The sequence below is a fragment of the Canis lupus genome, chromosome 32, assembly GCF_048164855.1.
Source record: "Canis lupus baileyi chromosome 32, mCanLup2.hap1, whole genome shotgun sequence".
NCBI lineage: Eukaryota > Metazoa > Chordata > Mammalia > Carnivora > Canidae > Canis > Canis lupus.
In genome coordinates this window covers 4579306-4593194 of record NC_132869.1, presented here as the reverse complement: position 1 = coordinate 4593194, position 13889 = coordinate 4579306, and the positions used below count along the sequence as shown (strand labels likewise).

The 13889-nt window shown below is 43.9% G+C and overlaps 1 protein-coding gene across 1 annotated transcript in view; it reads left to right on the top strand.

The window, feature by feature from the left end:
* Window positions 1-13889, top strand: part of RYR3 (ryanodine receptor 3) — a 500519-nt gene that overhangs the window by 479599 nt on the left and 7031 nt on the right. Inside the window, exons 91-97 of the mRNA XM_072808654.1 lie at window positions 231-317; window positions 1590-1790; window positions 5145-5275; window positions 9894-9936; window positions 10398-10525; window positions 10937-10997; window positions 11305-11451. Of these exons, the coding sequence (XP_072664755.1) occupies window positions 231-317; window positions 1590-1790; window positions 5145-5275; window positions 9894-9936; window positions 10398-10525; window positions 10937-10997; window positions 11305-11451 (798 nt within the window). The remainder of the gene's footprint in view (window positions 1-230; window positions 318-1589; window positions 1791-5144; window positions 5276-9893; window positions 9937-10397; window positions 10526-10936; window positions 10998-11304; window positions 11452-13889) is intronic.

Genomic DNA, 13889 nt, shown 5'->3' with positions numbered 1-13889 from the left:
CCTGAGGGGTAACTCAGAGCAAGTTTCCTTTGAGCATCATTCTCAGCAATTCTTTTTTAAATCAACATCTCACATCTCAGTTCCACCCGAAATAAGTCCAGATTCTCTTAGAAGAATGGTTACCAAGAGTAGGGATACATTTCTAACTAGAAAAGTTCTTTGGTTTGAGGAAAGGAAGGTCTCTTTCCCTTCCAAAACTATTCTACTTGTGCCTGTCCTTTCCTTTTCAGCATTACCTGGCCAGGAATTTCTACAACCTGAGGTTCCTCGCTCTGTTTGTCGCCTTCGCTATCAACTTCATTCTGCTCTTTTACAAGGTGATACCACATTCAGGAGCTATTTGCTAAATATCTATATACTTTTTTAAAAAAATCATAATAGAAATTATGCTGTTAACTAGAGCAAAAACTCTAATATCTAAGGAAGTTTCTAATACATTGGCTTCTATAAGGATACGGTCTTTAGCGGCATGAAGAATGGAGACACTGCTGGCCAGGGAAGCCAGTAAGGGCACTATTTCCATAGTTCAGGCTTTCTCATGATTACTGCATAAACTCTCCAAATATGTGTTGGGTGCTTACTATATGGGCACTATATTGGGCACTCTGGTATATTTCAAAATGAATAATAAGTGTAGTTCTTTCCTTAAAGGATAAGTCAACAGAAAGTCATTGTCATTGGCCTAGATGTTAGAGCCATTATGAAGGAAGAATTAATAGTAGCTAGGTTTTGGAAGTGAGACAAGAGGGACTAATCAGGATAATTAAAGACTTTGAACATTGGTAAGTGAGTCTCATAGATTGTGGGCACCAAATAAATGTTAGTGGAATGAATTAATGAATGATAGGTCCTGGATTCTCGACATAGTCTTTAACTGGCTATTCTAACTTTTGCCTCTTTCCCTTTCTATCTAAAACCACCAATCTAAAAAATAAAAAAATAATAAATAAAACCACCAATCTAGTTTTTATAAAACATGCTTTTACCTACACCCACCTGCCACTGGGTTGAACTAGTAATGGCTTTCTGTTGTCTGTAGACGAAAAATGGAAGTCTATAGAGGGGTATGGCAAAGCTTGATTTTTAGCTTATGGTTGACGTGGCTGCAGACAGTCATAGAGGTGAAGAGAGCCAGCAGGAATGGGGCTGCAGGAGGAAAGCCTCACAGGTGTAGATTTGGAGGCCATCTGTGTAAGAATGGCAGTTCAAAGGTGTCTAAAAGGGAATGGAAAATGACAAGTGTGTGTGTGCATGTGCACATGTGCATGTTTGTGTCCCGGCCTCCTCCCAGGGCACAGCGTTTCAGAAATCACCTCCTGTGGCATAGGGATTACAGTATATGTAGTGCAGCTTTCCTAACTTTGACATTTTTTGCTTTGTTTCAAGAGGCCATCTCTGTGTCTTAAAAATTTTGTTTGTAGTTATTAGAGATACTGCAGATTCCTAGTAATAAGTTATATAAACCTCACTCACTCAGCACGTACTGCTGCATCACTACTATGGGTGCAACATATGCTAGAAATCTAAAAAATAGGAGAGAGCCCAGTGGCAGAGACTCCTTTTAAAAGACAGTGTGTGTCTTGGGCCAGGTTACTGAAGAACCTCTAGAAGAAGAGACAGAGGACATTGCAAATCTGTGGAATTCCTTTAATGATGAAGAAGAAGAAGAAGCGATGGTGTTCTTTGTTCTGCAGGAGAGCACTGGGTATATGGCACCGACGTTGCGGGCTTTGGCCATTATCCACACCATCATCTCTTTGGTCTGTGTGGTGGGCTATTACTGCCTGAAGGTGAGTTGCGGGCCACTCTGAATCTAGTATCACTCCTCAGGGAATTTTGAGCCCAGCCAGGCCATTGTTCTCCGGAACTTTTTGCCCACAGACTGAAGTCATGGAATGGTGCCATTGCCATCACCAGGGAGCAGGTTAGAACTGCAGAATCTTGCCACATCCTGAGTCTTTTAAACCAAAATCTACAACTCTGCATGCCTCCCAGGTGATCTGTATTCACAGTAGTTTGAGAAGCCTTGCTCTGGGAGTCCCTTTTCAGGCACTTCCTGTTGAGGTTCATAGGATTAATAATCGCCAGGCTAAGTCACACATAGAGCTAGTAATGAGAACTGCTTCTGATCTTTGAACTTAGGTTGGAATTATTATTAAAATGCTTTTCTGGCAGCCTGGGTGGCTCAGCAGCTTAGCGACACCTTCAGCCCAGGGCGTGATCCTGGAGACCTGGGATGGAATCTCACATCAGACTCCCTGCATGCAGCCTGCTTCTCCCTCTGCCTGTGTCTCTACCTCTCTCTGTGTGTCTCTCATGAATAAATAAAATCTTTTTTAAAAAATGCTTTTCACCTTCCAAAATTTATTAGGTTTCAACTATTCAGGATATTAGAAGAAAACTTGCTGGTGGATTACTGTTTCAGTTATCTCGTGCTATATAACAAACTGCCCCTAAAACTTAGTGGCTTACAATAAGAGTCATTTTGACTCTCTGATCCCATGGGTTGACTGGGCACATTTGAGCAGTTCCTCTGCTCCATGTGAAGGCAGCTGTGTCAGCAATTGTCTGCTCGCTGGGCTGGCTTATCCACGATGGCACACCCTCATGCCTGGCACAGTGACAAGGGAAGAGCTGGAAGGCTGGGCTCAGCTGGGGCATCTGGGCCTCTTTCTCCAAGGGGCAGGGCATCCCTCTTTCCACGGGCCTCTCCATGTGTTCTCACCAGCAAGGGAGCTGGACTTCTTGTATATGATGGTGGCCTGGGGTCTCCAAGAGGAGGACAGAAGTGGAAGCTGCTGGCCCTTCTTAAGGCTTAGGCCTAGAACTGGCACAGTGTCATTTTTACTGCCTTTTATTGGTGGCAGAAAGTTACAGGGTCAGCTCAGATTCATTGCACAGGAGGTGAGGGGGAGCCACACAGGGAATGAATACCAGCAGACATGGTTCACTGGGGCCATCTTCAGACACTACTATGGTTATATGAATCTTTGTTTATTCCTGTGAGTCGTTCTATTCTATTTTTTGGTGTTCTAAGTCCAGTTCTGTTGCTGCTATACCACATCTTTTTCCTCATTACATTTTTTTCTTAAGTGGGAAGTCTCCTTGGCCATAGATCAAACGATCTTCTCCCTGGGAAGAGTCCAAAACATATATTCCTATCCTTCTAGTCCTCACTACCCCCAGTGAACTATAATATCATGCAGGAAATCCAGCTATCCCCCTGGGGAGACCGTGTGCCCTAACCCACACCAAAGACTCCTTTGTCATAATGAAAGCACAGATTCTGGAGCCAGGCTGCCTGGGTGGGACTCAGTTTTACCACTAACCTCACCATTCCTCTGATTCCTCATCTGTAAAAATGAGCATTATAATAATACTACCAACTCCTAAAAGTGTCTGAGGCTGTTAAATTAACAGGTATAAAAGGACTCAGAACACCAAACATAGTAACCGTGAGAGCATGTTACTGGTTTACTGTATGGTTTAGCATCCCAGGGCTCAGCTTATTAGATTTGATGCACATATACTAGGGACCTAGAGAAAACAAAAGGTAAACACTACCTAGGGAATAAAGATGTGCCGATCCTACTTACAAGGGTTTGCAAACCCTTAGAAGACTGAAGGGGGCGTGCTTCAAGTTCCAGAGATGAGTACTGCCCTAAACCTTGGTATTATTATTATTATTCAGAGTCCTCTGAGAAGACAGCAGATGTTAGTCAGTGTAGCTTTACCTTTGCCTTCCCTCCCACATCATCCATCATCTAGCAGCCATCATTGATTCTTCACAGTGTGCAAATGCCTATTAATAGCCTTTGCCACCTTCCTGTCCTTAGTCTTTTATCTCCTTGGTGGTGTTTTGTCACTTTAAAGAAGAAAAAGGGCACTGGGTGTTACATGCAACTGATTAATTATTGAACACTACACCTGAAACTAATGATGTACTGTATGTTGGCTAATTGAATTCGAATTAAAAAAAAGGACAAGAAGTAACTCTTTACAAATCGTGATCTAAATTTTGTCTCTTTTTTCTTGGAAATAAAGAAATAGTGTGGGGCTTATGGATATCAAAAGCTTTGAGAAAGAGTTATTGGAAGAAATCATCTGGAGACCAAGGCCTGAGGGATGTTGCCAAGTAACCAGTAGCTTTCCAGCCGAATGACAGGCTCCAGCTCTGTCCGTATTAGGCTTTCCTGGCTAGAGGAGCCTTGGCTACTATTCATTTCCAGGGATTTCGGTAGTCTCCTTTGACCTCACTGACTCTGTCCCTTACTTGAAGTATATGTGATGATGGTTGGAGCAAGTAGATACTTACCCCTCCTTTTCTGTGTACTTTTTTGGTGGTAGGTCATCATAGCCATGACACCATCTCTAGCCTAGAATGACAGTTAAAACTGTAAGAGAATGGGGAGTGATAGTCGGGAACCAGTAAGTGGTCATTCTCAAGAAGAAAAGTTCAATACCAGAAGACTATACAGAGCCTAGTGAACCCTCTCCTCCTAGCAAGCAAACCACGTTTCACCAACCAAGCATCAATACCATGAGATGGAGATGACTGTAGCCACTGAAGGGGGCTGGAACATGCCATGGTATTCGTGTGGCTGACCAATCCATTCCAGAATAATTCATTTTCTTTCTAAGTCTTGGATCAACTCTAGCCTAAGAGTCCTAGGGGACCTAACTCATTTGGCCTAGGTACTGGTCTAAATATGGCCTTCTTTCCAGGATGGGTCAAGGAGTCCAGTTTGTATTATATCAGCTATTTAATCCAAGGCTTGAAGGTGGCCCAAATGAAACCAGATTTTTGGAGGGAGGCGAATTAGCCAAAGGAGTAAGAAGAGATTTGACTTTAGATCCACAACTAGGAACCCTAAGAATCCTACTACAAAGAGATTACTGCCCCAGGGGCACTTGGCTGGCTCAGTCGGAGGAGATGTGACTCTTGATCTCCGCGTCTTCAGTTCAAGCTCTGGGTTAGGTATAGAGATTATTTTTTTAAATAATTAAGTATATGATATAATAAAAACATAAAAAGAGAGAGATTACTGCCCTGAAGTTGGAAATGCTAATTGGTGGGAATGCTTGGGAGAGGGTGCTATAATCAGAAAACCTTCTCTGAGCAACTAGTGTCTTCCCACTCCTAGGTCCCTCTGGTGGTATTCAAAAGGGAAAAAGAAATTGCCAGGAAGCTGGAGTTCGATGGCCTGTACATCACTGAACAGCCATCTGAAGATGACATCAAGGGGCAGTGGGACCGCCTGGTAATCAACACACCGTAAGTGTCCCCTCACCTCCATCCCAAAAAGGAAAAAGAAGAGTCTATACCATAAATAGAATGACATGTTCTTAACCAGCCTTGCAGGCTGATTAGTATAAACCTTTTTTTGGTTTCTAGGACTTATTTTCTCTGCTGCCTTCCTAGTGAAATAGCCTGTTGCCCCTCAAACACTTGTGTGTATCTCTGTGCATATAATGGGGGATCAAGGATATTGTCAGGGAGTGTTGAGCATATGGAATTAAGACCAGATGGCCCAGTACAGTATGACTTCGTTTTCCATGTTCGAGTCATACACAATTGTTTCCCTTGCCCGGGGGTTCTGAGATTATCTGATCATCTTCTCTAGAGCTCCCATACGGCACAGCAGTTTGATGACCTCTGAAGTCTTCTCCAACAAGTACCCTGGTTGGTAATAGACTCCTTCCACTGTCACTTGGTAGGCAGTTCAAATAGGACCATCTGGGTGTGGGTGCTACCACCTGTGGTGCTAAGCCTACTTTGTTGGTAGCATGTGTATGATCAGGACCATGGTGGGAAAGAGCACTGATGCAATGGCCAGAGGTGGGACAGCAGGTCAGCTCCATTGCTTAGTTGTCTGTGAAAGGGGCAAGGTAATGCAGCCCTTTGAGCCTCGATTTCCTCTTCATTAATAGATGCATGAGAATACTGTCAGGTAGTGAAATGGAATAGAGAGGCCAAGCAAAAGTTGGTCAAAACAGGCTTTTAATGGGACGCACTCCCGGGCAAGGTTCCACAGCCCACAGGGGAGGGAGAGAGTGGGGAAGTCACCAGCTGTCACGCCCCGGGAAACCGTGGGGGGGTTTAAAAAGAATTTTTGGCGGGAAGATGGGGGTAGGGCGGCATTCCAATTAGGGTAAGGGTCTGTAACTAAGGGCAAGGTCTTGTAAGCTAAGTTAGGGTAGGGTGGCAAGGTGGCATGGCGGGAAGATGGGGGTGGGGTGGCAAGGCGGCATTATTGGGAGGTTGCTGGCCTGCGGTCGGCCGTTTTGAGGTTCCCAGTCTCTCCAGCCCAACAAATACCACCTCCCAAAGTCTGGGAGATCAATGAGTGTGTGCAGTGCCTGGCACAGGGTAGACATCAAGCAGTTCGTCATTCCCTTTCTCTACTTGTTCACAAAATGGCCATCACCATTAGCGAAGGCAATGTCAGTGTGTTCACAACTGGGAAAATGAGAGTTTTGAGATAAATTAATATGCTGAAAGAGGAGAGATACAGGGCTGGATATGTAAACAGAGATGACTGTGTTGAAACTCTTAGTTGTGCCAATCAAAATGTGCACATCTGCAAATAACAATCCTGACTCCTGGGGGAAGAAAATTTCTTTTATTTTTTTAAGATGTTTATTTATTTATTCATAACAGACACAGAGAGAGAGGCAGAGACACAGGCAGAGGGAGAAGCAGGCTCCATGCAGGGAGCCCGATGTGGGACTCGATCCCGGGACTCCAGGATCACACCCTGGGCTGAAGGCGGTGCTAAACCGCTGAGTGACTGGGGCTGCCCAAGAAAATTGCTCTTTATTCAAAGACAGGCAGACTGAGGGAGGCAGCTCTATAAAGGCACAACTGGGGTCTTTAAAATAGTTTCTAGAAAGGGAAGACTCTTCTCTTAGGGGAAAAAAGAAAAAAGGGAGTATGCAAATCAAAAGCCTGTCCCTCTGCAGGTCCTTGCCAATCCACACAAATAAGGAAAACTAAAGTCGTTTCTGACCCTATGTCATCACATCACAGAAATTTTGGATACTATTAAATAATGCAATTCTTTGGCTAGCTTTCTACAATTATCAGTAATACTCATGTCTGTGAAAGAGGATATATGCCCTCCTTCCCAGTAAAAAGGCGGTTTAGTTGCTAAAAATCTAAGTATCTAAGGAATTAATGAGAAGTACACTAAAACATTCCAATGAGGATAGTTGCTATTTTTTTTTGAAGTGGCTTAAATGTCCATGAACTCCATGAACACAGAAGTACATAAATAGCTGTTTTAAAATTATTACATGGGTGAATCTTTTTTTTCCCACAATCATGGCATCATAGTACATGGAGTGCTTTGCAGTAACCTACTTTTTACAGTTAACTATCAAAGAGAGCTATCTTTTTTATTTTATTTTTATATTGTTAAACACACATGTTAAGGAAATATAAAATGTGTATTTTAAAGTAGTTCATAATAATGAACTACACAATTTTACAAATGGAATAGTTACTCATAGCTTTCAAGTCCTGGACATCCTCCCTGATCATGATGTTCCCAAGCCCCACTTAACTATTCTCCTGGCTTTAGCAATATTCAACCTTTCCTTAGTATAGTTTAACACTCAGGCATGTTCCCCAGAAGCATTCTTTCATGTTGACTGTTTTTGAACTTTATGTAAATGGAATTATGCTATATGCGTTAATTATACGGTCATACTTTTGTTCAACACTGCATCTGGAACCTGCCCATGTTGATGTGTATGGCCATAGTTGGATCATCCTCAAAACTGCAGCATATTTTCCATTATATAAGTATTTATCATGTACATATCATGTTGTTATCCATTTTCCTGACAATGGATATTTCAACTGTTTCTAGTTTCTGGCTCTTTCAAACAGTGGGACAATGAACACTTTTATACCTGATGTTCCAATAAGAGAGTTTCTCTAGAGTAGAGACCAGGGAAGGAATTTGCTGAATAGTAGGATACGCAAATGTTTGTCTTGATTTACATTCCAACCATCACTGTATGAGAGTTCCTGCTTCCCTGCCTCTTGGTCAAACTTGTTAAGATACTGAGATAATTTTGCTAATTCCGTAGATGTGTAGTAGCATCTCACCGTGCACCTCCTTCATTTCTAAAGAGGTTGAGCATCTTGTATTATTTTTTGACCACATACACAGGTAATGTTTATGCATTTCCCTTCTGGAGGTTCTGTTGTCTACCTCATGGTCTAAGGAATATTACCAAGTAAAATTATGTTTTCTACCTTCAAGGAGCTCCCATCCCTAGTCAGGGGACAAGGTTAAGATCGTCTGTGAAATGGTCTTGCTTGCAGCCTTCAGTCAGTGGCCCTGAGGCATCACTTACAGAATTTTCTACTTAGGACAAAGTGTGATCAAGGCTGAGCTGTATGTTATGGACCATTTGTATAAAGGATTGAAGAGAAAGGAGATTTTAATGTGGATAGAAGAAGCCAGGATTGTTTTTTTTTTTTTTTTCTAATTTACTTTGTTTGGGTTCTGAAACTAATACATGTAGAAAAATGTACAAAGAAGAAATTCAAAATAATCCTTTCTATGCCTCCAGATAAAATCTATTACCAGTTTACTCTGTAAACTCAGCATTTGTTTTTGCTTTTAAGTGGCATTTGGATGATTGAAACAAAGAAATTGCTTTAGCTTCCCCCCCTACACTGTCCCCACAGGAAAAAAAGAAAAGCTTGTCTGTTGGGGGAGAGGTGGCATTTGCTGGGGGTTATTCTTCGGAGAGGTCCATGAGTAGAGGGAGGTCCTCCCTTCCTTATCCCCAGCGTGGGTGGTCTTTGTAGAATAGGAGACTGTTGTGTACCAGAGCCGAGAATGGACACAAGGTAAACAGAACTGAGAATGCGCACACCAAGGGCCAGTCTAGACGATCTAGACTCACAAGGAACTCTCCCAGGAAAGGTCAATCACTGTGAAATGGAGAGAGAGAGAGCAAGTACGCAAGGTGGGGAGGGACAGAGGGGAGAAAGAATCTCAAGCAGGCCCCACACCTAGCACAGAGCCCACTTGGTGCTCCATCTCATGACCCTGAGGACATGACCTGAGCCAAAATCAAAAGTCATATGCTGAACTGACTGAGCCACCAGGTGCCCCAGGAGAAAAACATCGTAAATGATTTTTGCCAAGCTACCTGGAAGTGACAGTTCCTCCCTGGGCCTTAACAATCACAAACTATTTGCAGTGGAGCTGATGGAAGTTACCAGGCTAAGGAAAGAAATTCCCCTGAAGGACTGGGGACAGGATGGTAAAGGGAGCCACCTCCAGAAGATGGAAGGATCTAATTCCCTGAGAAGAGCAGACCCCACAGGAGCTACTTAGGGATGGAGAATAGAGGGGAAGAGCACTCTGGTTTTTCTGGAGAAAAACTCCACAGACACGAACCAAAGGTGATTCCCATTCCAGAAACATCATCAAGTGAGGGACCTTGTCTACACTTCCCACCACTATATCACTATCACCTACCCCAGGTACTCAGTGAACCAAGAGCTGTGTACTCAGTGAACGAAGCTTGAATGCATGTGTTTTCCCACAGGGTTTTGTTCTAGTTATACTGGGATCAAGAAACATGTATGCACCTGTTTCTGTCTAGCCTGCCCTCACAGTTCCTGGCTCTTTACCATAATCTTGAGGTCGAAGATGCAGGGTGGCTCTCCAGGTGTTTCAGAAGTCACCACAGAGAGGCAGAATCACAGATGAGTTAGATGTGTGGTGCCTCTGAGCTTCAATCAGTCTGAATTCTGAATGAGCAGGACAAAGCCCAAAGCGATCCTGGATTCAGACACAGATCGCACAGCTTCTTGATGTGTCAGCCTTGATGTTAAGGACTCCCCTTTTCATTTTCCTTTTCAGATCTTTCCCTAATAACTACTGGGACAAGTTTGTCAAGAGAAAGGTATGCCTTGTCAGTGGAAGGCAGGGGGTGTTTTCCATGGCCACCAAAGAAATGTCGTGTGTTTTTTTTTTAAGTTCTACATATACAAACACAAATATGTTTGCTGTTGCTTTTATGATGGTATCTTGAAAAGAGTAAGTCACAGAAGGGCTTCTGTATGAACGTATGTAGGTTTTGGCTCCTTCTTGTACTCATCTGCCCTAAACAGCTTAACACAATCACTGCTTTGTACGTACTGGTTTTCTTCTCCCCTCCAAAAGATACCAGCTTGAGATGTGGTTTTCACTTTGTCTTTTCCACTTCTGTTTTCTCCCAGGGCTTATTTTTTTTTCCTCTTTATTTTCCTGTTGCATTTTGAATCATGTGTTCATCAACCCCTTGAAAAGGCCAGAGCATTAACAAAGCTCTGGAGACCATGCTGTGGTGCGTGGCCCGAGCTCACCCTGTCATCCTCTCTCCAGGTGATCAACAAGTATGGAGATCTCTACGGAGCAGAACGCATTGCGGAACTCCTAGGTTTGGACAAAAATGCCCTTGATTTCAGCCCAGTCGAAGAGAACAAAGCAGAGGCGGCCTCTCTTGTGTCATGGTACAGAGCTTAGGAGTTCAAACCCAAAGTCTGCCCAAGCGGATCCTTTGCTTTTCCAGCCCTCTTCAGTGTGCCAGAGCGGAGAACTACAGCACGCCTGTGCACTCTCAGGCCCTGGTGTGGCTCCGGTGTTTTTCTAGGTTCTAACATATTGGGAGAACACCACCTCAAAGCAATGTAAAGACCTACCAGCTTTCAGGCCTGTTAGAGCAGAAAGACAAAGACTTATTAAAATTTCAGGGTGTGTGATTCTACCATTCTCGGTCCCACGGGGAACACATACAACTTGATAAAGCTCAGAGCTGTGTTCAGCTTATTAAACCTGAAAGAAAACACTTAACTTTTCCCCTTATTAAACACTTACCTAAAGTCTGACATTTATAAGCTTTAAAATTATTTGCTCCCCTTTAGGCTGAGCTCCATTGACATGAAGTACCATATCTGGAAACTGGGAGTTGTTTTCACCGACAACGTGAGTATGGCTTCGGGAGATACAAGGTTCTGTGCCACGGGGTCGGGGAGGTCATCGGCCGCCATAGGGCAACAATGTAGGGAGGGTGTCAAGAGGACTCCATGCTCACTTATCAGAGACGGGAGGCCTTCGCGGCGCGGAGGGGGATCAGTTAGTGTACTGTGGATGGGCTCTCACATGGCAACCCTTAGACCAGTCATGGTACCTTAGCACGTCCGTATCCAGACCACAGCTGGTTTCATGGGCCCATCACAAGGCACAAAGGCCTGAAAGGTTGTTCAACTGCCTCTGCTTCCTTTCTCCACAGTCGTTTCTCTACCTTGCCTGGTACACAACCATGTCAGTCCTGGGCCACTACAACAACTTCTTTTTTGCTGCTCATCTGCTGGACATCGCAATGGGCTTCAAGACGCTGAGGACTATTCTGTCATCTGTAACTCACAATGGCAAACAGGTACTGGGGTTTCCACTGGGCAGAAGAGGAGAGGCCTAGATGTGGATAGGAGGAAAAAGCCAACAACGGGGAGGACCCTAGTATGTGACGGGAAGGTGTACGTCATGGCGTATAGTACACCTTTCTTGGCCAAATGTGAAAATATTGACTGTCATTGCAAAATTGCAGCCCTCACTTAAGAGATGTAGGACCTTGTTTTGGAAACACTGAACATTTAGATCAATCAGGAGAAAGGGGAAGGGAAGGAGGTGATGGACATAACAGGGTCACCCTGGAGACCTTTTCAGGTTTACCCTTCCCTCCATGAATCTGATCTGTTCCCTGGAGGCTGGGTAACTAGGCTCCCCAAGGACTTCTGATACATGCTTCTACGTGACGTAGACATATATATACACACATACTCACCTACACACGTACGTGTCTGTGTCTGTCAATATAGATATGGCTATTTCCAGCCTCCTCAATATCCAGTCTGTTTTCTACATTGTTGTCAGGGTCAATCCCTTGATTAAAAATCCTCAAATGGCTCCTTTTGTCAACAAATTCAAACTCCTTAGCATTTCATTCCTCATTACATGCAACTTTATAAATGAGACAGTGGGAACCACTCCTAGAACCAGAGAGTAGCATGATGGTTACCAGGTGATGGGGCCCAGGGGTCGTGTTAGAGTACAAACGTTCAGCTATAAGACAAATAAATTCTGAGTATCTAATGTAAAGCATGGTGCTTATAAAAGTACTGTATCATATACTTGAAGTTTGCTAAGACAGTAGATCTGAAGTGTTTCCACACACGCACCCTACACACGGTAGTTGTAACTGTGTGAGGTGACAGATATGTTAATTAACATTAGCATATTGTGGTACCCTTTATATATAGCGGGTGGTATTGTCATAGTATTGTATGGTGACAGACGGTAGCCACACATCTGTGGAGCACGGCACAATGTACAGAGAGGCCACATCACTGTGCTGTACACCTGAAACTGGCATAAGATTGTCAAGTATACTCACAAAAATTTCTAAAAGATCAAAGGTGCTAGATCATCAGGTATGAGGATCATGAGGATCATCTCTTTCTTCTAGGTTTTTGGTAATGGCAACAGTCAATGTTTCTTGTTTGGTTGGTGATAAAAAGAATGGAGAAAAGCTAGAGATAAAGCTTGGCTGCCACACACAAGTTGCTGAAGTTTGGGGAGGCAGTAACAGAATCTGTGATCTAGATGTTTGCCTCGAGTGTTGAATGCTTCCCTTTAGGTTCCTTATAGGTTCCTGGGAGAAAGGCCATTGTGTGTTTTTACATGTGCACTGTGGGAAGTTTGACCCTATAAAAGCAACATTTCCCCCAGGGTGATCTGTGCAACACCAGGGCTACCACACGTTCTCGTAGAATTATTTCCTTCCCCTTTACTCAGATGTTGAAACGGGTTTTTATTGATGTGGCTTGATGGCGTCACACAAAACTGTACCTGAAATGGAAACTTTAGACCATGAATTTCCTATATGGGCTTGCTGAAAATCTAGAAAAAATACATGCCCAGCTCATGCCAGGTACTGTGACGGGCTCACAACTACCTCATAAGGTAGCTGTGATGCTCCCTTGACAGGTAAGAGAACTGAAGCTCAGAGAGGCCAAGTGTCTCACCCAAGACACACAGCCACTAAGTGGAAGGACTAGCCCATTTCTTCTTTGGTGCAAAGCCCAGGTTCTTTCTGTTTCTAAAACCAACTGCATTCTGTGCGGTCTGCTGTCTGAGGTTTGGGAAGTTGCTATTCATCATTCAGAGAAGCCTTTTTTTTTTTTTTTTTAAGATTTTATTTATTTATTCATGAGAGGCAGAGAGAGAGAGACAGAGACAGAGAGGCAGAGACACAGGCAGAGGGCAAAGCAGGCTCCATGCAGGGAGCCCGACGTGGGACTCAATCCCGGGTCTCCAGGATCACGCTCTGGGCCGAAGGCAGCACTAAACCGCTGCACCACCCGGGCTGCCCCAGAGAAGCCTTTGAATACGTTTCTGGTGGTATTTATCTTCATCCTCATGCCTCTGCCCCTTTTGTGTGGCACCTTGACAGTGGAGAGCAAAAGGTCTCTTCATTCTGACTGTGATCTCGGAAGCCCCGGCTCACCCCCAGTCCCTCCTATGGATCAGATAAGTAGGTCCCACAGGGTCCTCATTCATAGTACTTCCTAGAACCGGGAAACGAGCATGCCCTGTGACCCTGCAAAGGTTCTAGGCAGGCTTCTTAATCATGAAAAATGTCGCTTTGCTAAACCATCTTAGATGATTCCTACAGCAACTTCAAAGCTGTGACAATTATCCACTCGTGGTTCTTTATGAAAACATGTAAGGGGCCTCCTCCGTCCAAAGAAGCTTTGAACTCTTTAGAAGCAGCATTAGAGTAGAAGCCATATCGTGAAGCTTCCACTCACTGCTGTC